An 8,815-nucleotide genomic window follows, 5' to 3' on the forward strand; every position below is an offset into this window, starting at 1 on the left:
CCAGAGCACGCCCAGGTGCCTCTACCCGCTCTGTGCTGTGTTACCTGTCCGGGTGAGGTGACTCCCAGCAGGAACAGATGTTGCCTGAGCTCCCGGTGCTGCACACGTGTCCTGTGCTGCTGGGCTGAGCCGGGCAGTGTCTGCCACCCGCTCGGGTCTTGGAGCACGTGTTGCACTTCAACAAAACGCGTAAAACTAAGGCCGAGAAGGCAAACTGCCATTTGTCTGTATCAGTAGATGATGCCTGACACAACTTTGCAAAGTATATCTGAACTTGACTGTGATGGTCCATAATAGTTCTGTGGACAATACGCTAATAAAGGTGAATGCATTGTGCCTGCGAAAGGCTACGTCATCTCCACGCGGCACCAAGAGCTGTAGCTCCCTGTGAAACAAGGTGCGGGCAGTGTACGGCAGCGCTTTACAATCAGAGCACCCCGAGCTGGAAGGGACCCACAGGGACCATCGAGCCCAACCCCGGAGCGCGCGAACCCCAAACCCAATGCGTGAGGGCGCTGTCCAAACGCTCCTTAAGCTCCGGCACTGGAAGTGAAAGTCCTTAGGGCTGCCCCAAAGTCCCCGCGTAAAGGACAACCGAGGGCCGCCGGGCTCGCCCTCCTCTCGGGCACGGGCCCTGCAGGAAACGCCTTTGTTTCAGCGCTGCCGGGCGGGGCGGTGCCGCCGCCTTCCCCTTCCCGTTCCCGTTCCGTGCCCCTCCCGCCGCCGCCCTTTTGCTTTCGCTTCCCCCCCCCCATCACGGCGGCGCGGCCATGGAGAACGGCGGCGTGTACAACGAGACCACCGAGCCGCGGGCCAAGCCGCCCCTCCGCCGCCGCTGCGGCTGCACCCTGCGGCACCTGCGGGGCTGGCGGCTGGTGCACAAAGCCCTCCAGCCGGTGAGTGCCCTCGGGGCGTGCTCCTTCCCCGTGCCCTGGCTGAGGTGGAAGGCCGCCGGCGGCACGGCTGTGCTGCTCGGTGCCGCGCGTTACGTGTGAGCGAGGGGCGCTGCAGGGCTGGAAGCCCTCGGCTGAAGCTCGGGGTACGGCCGCGCAGTTGTACTTGCCCTACAGTGAGAGGAAAAACAAAACTGAATTGGGATCGTTCACTCTCCCAGTTTCCGACAATTTTTCCCACCCTTTCCATTTTCAATTACCAATTGGAAATTGTGCTTGGAAATTCCAGTTACGTGGTTCTGGAGTTCTTGGTCAATGCACTTAAAACAGGCAGCAGGAATTGTTGAGGGTGGAAGCTTCACTACCCCCAGTAAGAGAAGTGTTTCTGTTTTAGGAAGGATTTCTGGAAGTCCCTGTGATTTAGCTAATGTTAGCATCTATTAGATGTCTGTTAAAATAGAGATTGTGTTTTATTTTTGGGAGTACACACTAATTATTACTGGGATGGACTGCTAAACAGGGTGCTCGTTTAAAAAAATCTCCTGTCTTTGTTATAGAATAGAATCACAGAATCCTTAGAGTTGGAAGGGATCTTTAAAGGCCATCTAATCTGACTCCCCTGAAATGAACAGGAACACCACAGCTACATCAGGGTGCCCAGGGCCTGGTCCATCCTCGCTTTGGAAGTCTCCAGGGACACATCCTTGGGAAACCCGTTCCGGTGCTTCAACATCCTCACTGTGAAAGACTTTTTCCTTATATCCAACCTGAATCTCCCCTCTTTAAGCATGAAGCCATTACCCTGCTAAAACGTCTGTCCCCTTCTTTCCTGTAGCTCCCCTTCTTTCCTGTAGCACCCCTTCAGACACTGAAAGGCCGCTCTCAGGTCATCTCGCAGCCTTCTCTTCTCCAGGCTGAACAGCCCCAGCTCTCCTGTCCTTGCAGTAGAGGTGTTCCTTCCCTCGGGTCATTTCTGTGGCCCTCCTCTGAACACGCTCCAACAGGTCCATGTCTCTCCTGTACTGAGGACTCCACATCTGGATGCAGTACTCCAGGTGAGGCCTCACCAGCACAGAGCAGAGGGGCAGGATCACCTCCCTCACTCTGCTGGACACACTGCATTTGATGCAGTCCAAAATACGCTTGGCTTTCTGGGCTGTGAGGGCACACTGCTGGCTCACGTGCAGCTTGCCATCTACCAGCAGCCCAGGTCCCTTTTGGCAGGGCTGCGCTCAATCCTTTCATCTCGCAGCTTGTATTGGTAATGGGAGTTGCCTTGACCCAGGACTTGCACTTGGATTTGTTGAACCTCACAAGGTTCTCCTGGGGCCACTGTTCAAGCCTATCTTGGTCCCTCTGGATGGCATTTGTCCATCTGACGTGACATCAGCAAACTTGGTGAGGGTGCACTCAACCCTGCTTTCAGCGTCACTGATGAAGATACTGAAGAGTGTCAGTCCCAGCAGTGACCCCTGGGGGACACCACTCATCACTGATCTCCATCCAGGCGTTGAGCCATTGGCTACCACTGCAGTGTTTGTCCATTGAACATGAAGATCAAGTATTATACCGTGAAACCATGTGCAGAAAACTGCTTTCTAGACATCCTTATTGCACGGGTTTCTAAATTGCTGTTTTGTTTTACCTTTGCTATAGCTGAATTGTTCTATCGTTTTTGTTTGGTTTTTTGGTTATTTTTACTCCATGATGGGTTCAAATTCTGCACACAGATAAATGTCACAGTGCCTGTTGTGCCATGGTTGAGGTAGAAATGAATTCTTCTCTAATGCAGTAGTAATGAGCAATTATCTGACTTTTTAAAAAAATACCTTGACCAGAAAGGAAAATTGTAATTCAGCCTTAGTCTGTTTTTTTTCCTGAGCTGTTTGCTTCTTATAGTAGCCCTGACCACAGAGCTAACATATCTGCCCTTCTAAAATGGAAAGTTTGTGCTGGGAATACCACTGCTCTGTACCCTCACAGGCCTGTGGGCAAGTTCATTGATTTACTTTATTTTTACAACATTTCTTTGTAGCCTTTTACTTATTAAATCCACTTGAGAAACGTGACATTTGTGCAGAAACTTGCAGCAGCAGTAATGTCAGTGTCGATGAAAAACTTCTTGCTGGCAAAGAGCAGAGGAAGATAATTAATTTCTGTACGAGAGGGAGGGAAGGTGGGAGCTGCCTGTTTGTGTCTTCAGGTGTTATTTTGGTCTTCAGTGTGAAGGAAGCTCTGTCCCACAGGTTTAACTGAGCAGTCCCTCTCTGCTCATTGCTGACAGCTCAGAGAACAGTTGTTGATATTCTGTACGTTTACTGCTTGGAAGTCTCTATGGGCTCAGTGTAGAGAAGGCAAATATGAAACTAAAGCAAAGGACAAATCCCACAGAAGATTCCAGTTGATCAATCCTTTTATTTTTAATATTTATTTTGACAGGGGACTCCTTTAAGTACTCTTGGAATGTGATTTACTCTCGCTTATACACTCAGCCAAGAGCTTGGTTGTGTTTTGTTTTTTTTCTCAGTTACTTGGATCATGTTATGGTTACCTGGGCTACTGAAGTCTTCTGAGGGCAGGTTTCCAGAAAGGCTCTTGCTTTCCTTCTGGTCTGTTTCATTTCTGTTGAAAGTGATGGCTGATATAAAGAGTGCTGATATATAAAGGGGTGGAAATATAAATCACCAAAGAGAGGGGAAGAAAAATAAAGACGTATCTCCCATCTTAGCTCACTTTGCAAGAAATGTGAATTAGTCATTGGACAGAGCTGTAAGCAAATCTTTTATTATTTTTTTTTTTAACTCTCTAAAAATTGGAAATTCAGAGCTCGGTACATTTCTTGGGCATCCATTGTAATTGCTGTTTTAGGTGTGAGTGTTCCTGAGAAACATGCCTTTGCCAGCAAGTGCATGAGGGAAGGGAAGTATGCTGAGGCCTGATTGTAATGTGCAGTTTCCCACCTCCAATTCTTTCCCTTTCTGAAATCCTGTTTACTTTATACATGAGTGTGTATTCAAAACACAATGTTTTGAAGTGCCCATTTGAGGCCTGGCTTAGTTGGCGGAATGTGCTAAGTCGCTTTTCTTATTTTTACTGTCAGAAAGCTGAAACTGAAGACAATTATTTTCCAAAATAAGATGCAGATAAAGCACCTGCAGCTCTTTTTACACGCCGTATCTGGAAAATGACAATTCAGAATTCTAGAGTTCGGTATTTTTCATGTAACTGTCACCCTCCTACGTGCTGTTATTAAAAATACGATCGCCGTCCTTGCATCAGTCTTGTTTTTATGACTGAGTCTGATTCCTAACAATTGCTTTGCTCTAATTTTCTAAACTCCTTACTGCACGGAATTATATCCTGTGTCATCTTTACAGAATGAAGAAAACCAGCGAGAAGTGTCCAAAGTGAGGGAGTATTTAAATGCAGCAGTATTCCTTCCTGCACAATAAGGTAGCAGAAAGCCCAGCAGCAGATGCGTGATGGCTGTATGAGAATTAACTCCCATTCTGTCCTCCAAAAAGGACAGCTTCTGCATAGATGAAACACGGTACAGCTTAGCTTACACGTAGCTTAAACTTTTTAGTTCCTGCAGTTGAGCTGCTGTTGTGACTGGGTCCTAAGTATATGAGCTACGCCTTCTCTGAAGCTGATCAAGAGAGGCAGCCGGTTGGATCAATGTCTTCGATTTCTCCCCTGCCCCAAACCTAAATGCATTTCAAATTAAATGTAGCTATGAGTGGTAAGCAGTAGAGTTTGTGCTTCTCACGCTGTCTGCCTGGTCTGCTTCCAGCTGCCTCCTGCACAACACCACAAATCGAGAGTCTTTATTTTCTAACCAGAGAAGCATGTTTGGTGGCGTGTGCTCAGCTTAACCGAGTGTTGTTCACTGTCTGACTTGAACATCAAGACAAAATTGTGTCCCTGTATTTCTTCCTCTAATAAAATAGTACTGAATTTTACTGGGCTCTTTTTAGATTCAGGGTTTTCTTACAGCTGTCTTAGTTAATGTTGATATCAGGGACGTTTGTTCATTAAAGATATTGATGTGACTTGATGTAATTCAAGTATGTTTATTTGTTTGCAGGTCCTCTCTCTTTTGGCTGTTATTTTTGAAGAAATTGTGGAGGATTGTATCAACTGTCATGGGCTTTACTTCTTTGAATTTATAAGCTGCAGTGCTTTTCTTTTGAGCCTCCTGATCCTGTGTGTGTATTGCACTATTGCATATGAAACGTTTGGGAAAGATAAAGTAAACAAAGTGGTAAGGAATTTTTTATTTTTTATTTTAAACAAACCATTTTATGTAAATGTTTAAAAACTACTGTGAGGTAAAAAGGTGTGAATCTCTTATAATTCTCCATTTTAAAAGTAGATTAAAGGAGGTTGTATTACTTTGAGTCAACTTTAAGAGTCTTCTTAATATTGGTAGTTTTTCCAAAATTGTCCTGCTGGTTACATGCAGGACATTAGGACTTGTGTGGAAGCCTTTCACAAACACTTTTACTACTACATTATTATAATAGATCGCTCCAAAATGAATGCCTCCTATTACTTCCATGGAAACTACAACAGATACAAAGAGCACAGTGACACTGTGTGATAGAGCAAACTCTCAGCTAGAAAACACTATTTGTCAACACAAGCACTTCTGTCATCTATGCATTTTCACCAGAGATGAACAAAAGCCTGCATGCCATGCTTGTAAAAAAGCTGCACCAGCAAAGGTGACCCACTGTTGCTGTACCAGCGTCCACTGCTTGGTCTTCATAAGCCAAGTGCCAATGAATGTCAGTGAGTGCCATTCTTTTCCCCATGGAGGAATTCCGTTCCACCTCTTTGCTTCAGATGTGCTTCCATGTCAGATGGCATTCTGTCAAGCTGCCCCCTGCTGCTGTCTGTCACACAGCAACAATGTGTGATGGCATACTGGTGGGAAGGTTCATCCTCTGGTGCCATCCATCAATATCTGTCTCTGACCTTGTGGGTCAGCATAATAAAATGAGAGGCATTACTTTCAGAGCAGCCTTCATATGCATGAAATGGTTTAGTGCCAGCATGATACTTGAAATCTCCCTGTCTGTGATATCCGTTTTCCTACTTTGTGTAGCCTATTTCCTTTTTGGTAATAACTGTACTGCTAACTGCTCATGCTTTTGTATTTCAGAAGGTACAGTGGTGGCACTGTGTTGCTCTCCAAGTCAGGAAGGCTGTTGTTTTTGGAATGTCCTTTCAGTGCAAACAGTAACATTATCACATGGAGGTACAGATAAGGGAGTGTGGTCAGGGAGTTGAATGAGAACCTTTACTTAAGGTTTCTCGTTTCCCAGATGGAATAAAGCTAGCGTGACTGACCTGCTCTTGAATTTGACTGTGAAAAATGTTAGATGTAATGAGTGAAATACTGAAGGAAGATTTAAAACAAAACAAAACAAAAGGATTGTATAAAGTTAACTGTTTTAAATAGTTCATGATACTGAATGTAGTTTGGTAGTGAAATTAATTTCCTGGAGCTCCCACAAACATCAGTGTTTTACATCCTAAATTCACTGTCAGATTAACTTTGTTGCTGTTAGGATGCTTGGCTTTGGTTGTTTTTTTGGTTGGTTTTTTTTTTTTCCTTTTTTTTCTTTTTTCAGATAGTATATGTACAGTTCTGTAACATTCATTTCTTTTATTTGCAGAATTTTTGGACCATGCTAACTATAGGTGCCTTCTTCCTGGTAGCTTCAGTAACTCTTGCTGCAACCAGCTCTGGGTCTGCTTTTGAAAAAACTGCATGTGTAAGTCTTAACATGGTATAATTTACTTTACATTTAAATTGTGTCTTAATTTCTCTGCTCTTGAAACCTCCCTCAGTTTGCAGGCAAGAAGCAGGGCGGGGAACAGACTTCAGTGCATTACACTGTTTCAAGAAAAGAGAGCTATTTCAGAGCTTTCAGGACTGCTGGAAAGCTCTGTGTACACTCGAGCCCCCCTGCATCTTTGTTCCTCACTTAATTTCACTTCTTTACGCCATACTGTTCCCTGTCCTCTGTCACAGTTAACAACACTGCCTTCTCTCACCATCACCCCCTGCTCGCTGATAATCACAACTCTGAAATGCAAACTTTTTTTATTCAGCTGTCTTTCCATAATACCCTCCTCTCACAAAGTCAGCAAGAAACCACATCTTTTGTCAGGCATTATAAAACATATGTAGAGAATGCTGGCTTGTGAAGGCTGCAGTAAGAATGATTGTTTCTTCAGTGACAGAAATAAAACAACAGGGCATGCATCTCCCAGGAACACTGCAGGGGCTCAGGGCCATGCACTGTAGAGGCTCTGTGGCATAGTTCCGTACTTATTTGGTACTCTTTTCCAAGTGAATTTAAAAGATCAAATTTTTATTTTTATTCCTATTAAAAATGAATTAGAGAGAACAAAAACTTCCACTCCATAGTCAAGGTGAGCTATCAGAGATGTACATTTTTGTGTGGTCAGCTGTTTTGATGCAGATATATTCATATATTCAGACCTAACGGTTTGAGTATAAAGGTTCTCTGTTTTTTTGCCTTTTTTTTCTCCCTTTTTTAGCTGGAAAAACAAAGTAATTGTGATTTAACACTTACTAGTGTCTAATTGCTTTGGGGAAAAACAGCTGCTTAAATTCAGTGAAAATGAGTGTGAATGTGTGCATTTGGTCCCTTGCTTGAAAGAAGGTGCTAAAACCAACTTTCTGCTTATTACTCTTGTGCTGCGACTAATAATGAAACTTGTCATCCTTACTTACTGACCGAGTAAGGACTTGCTTAGGTTCTGCTGGTTTCCCTCTCTTCACCTTCCATCTGTTGCTGTTCTTCACCTGGTCCTTCTAAACAGCATGCATCTGTTGTGCGACTGTTCTGCTATACCATCAGTGCTATACTTGTTCAGTTTGACTGCACAGAAGAAAAAAAAAGATTATGCTTTTACTATTAAGATCTGTTTAGAAAATATTCTAACGTTCACAGTTGATTAAGAGAATGAGAACTGTAAAACCTTTTACATTTAACATGCTACAATATGACTTCTGATCCGTTGCTGGATTAAATGGAACCACTGATCTAATACGCGAGCATTATTAACATATCTCTCCAGACACTTAGAATACTGTCAATGTTTCTACATTTTTAATTCCTGTATTCCTTTCACTTACATAGGTGTTTGGATTTTTTGCAAGTGGGGCATTTTTAGCTGAATTTATATGGGAATTGTGGTGCAGTCGGAAACAAAGCACTGAAGAGCGCTCTGAAAATCCAGGCCATGCTCAAGTTGCCACGGAAGATCAACCATTGAATAAGCCAAGCTAAACTTTCTGAAATCAGTTCAATTTTTTTTTTGGGTGGAGCAAACTAAAACAAAGTTTCAGTGCTCTGTCAGTAATAACTTCTGTCTCTTCCTTCTAATCATTTTTGTATGCATTGCTCATCACAAATACTGAAAGATCCATAGGCAAGTAATGACATCCTGAGCATTATGTTTCAACTGATTTTCTAAGGGACTGGTCCTGCCACCTACTTAGGTGGCATACATTTAAAAAGAAAAAAGGTGTAAATAGAATAACTCAAGGACAGCAGTGTGCTGATTTCATTTTGGTAGAAGTGACTAATAAAGGGAAATCTGTGATGCATAAATTCTTAGTTATGCTGTAAATACATTTCTCTGTATAATGTGGACCAGATACTTTTCATTCTTGTGCTTGTTGGTCAAACAGTGAATGTAAGAGAGATATGTAACTGCAGCCTTACAAAAATGCTTATCCTTACATAAGGGTGTGGGACTGCTTTGTTTTTATTATGCACTCTCTTCTGTTCTGTGTGTGGAGATCAGTTTAATGAAACAGAGAGCACAGTCTTTATGCAGGAGGTAATATAACCGTTTAAGGAGAGAGCTTTGCATCC

At 43.5% G+C, this 8,815-nt stretch overlaps 1 protein-coding gene across 1 annotated transcript; it reads left to right on the plus strand.

The window, feature by feature from the left end:
* Nucleotides 1-736: 736 nt before the first annotated feature.
* Nucleotides 737-8,597, plus strand: CMTM6 (CKLF like MARVEL transmembrane domain containing 6). Its single transcript, XM_065751850.1, has 4 exons — nucleotides 737-896; nucleotides 4,981-5,157; nucleotides 6,578-6,676; nucleotides 8,075-8,597. The coding sequence occupies exons 1-4, from the start codon at nucleotides 771-773 to the stop codon at nucleotides 8,222-8,224; spliced, it is 552 nt and encodes a 183-aa protein (XP_065607922.1). The 5' UTR covers nucleotides 737-770; the 3' UTR covers nucleotides 8,225-8,597.
* Nucleotides 8,598-8,815: the final 218 nt, after the last annotated feature.

The sequence above is a fragment of the Cyrtonyx montezumae genome, unplaced genomic scaffold (assembly GCF_038088225.1).
Source record: "Cyrtonyx montezumae isolate F1298 unplaced genomic scaffold, pur_monq_1.0 scaffold_8, whole genome shotgun sequence".
In the NCBI taxonomy this organism is placed as follows: domain Eukaryota; kingdom Metazoa; phylum Chordata; class Aves; order Galliformes; family Odontophoridae; genus Cyrtonyx; species Cyrtonyx montezumae.

What these genes read in the sequence shown, in the direction of transcription:
- CMTM6 (XM_065751850.1), top strand. Translation starts at nt 771, where the DNA reads ATGGAGAACGGCGGCGTGTACAACGAGACCACCGAGCCGCGGGCCAAG. An exon ending in TGCACAAAGCCCTCCAGCCG is followed by an intron (nt 897 to 4,980) that starts GTGAGTGCCCTC and finishes ATTTGTTTGCAG; the next exon opens with GTCCTCTCTCTTTTGGCTGT. An exon ending in AAGATAAAGTAAACAAAGTG is followed by an intron (nt 5,158 to 6,577) that starts GTAAGGAATTTT and finishes TTTTATTTGCAG; the next exon opens with AATTTTTGGACCATGCTAAC.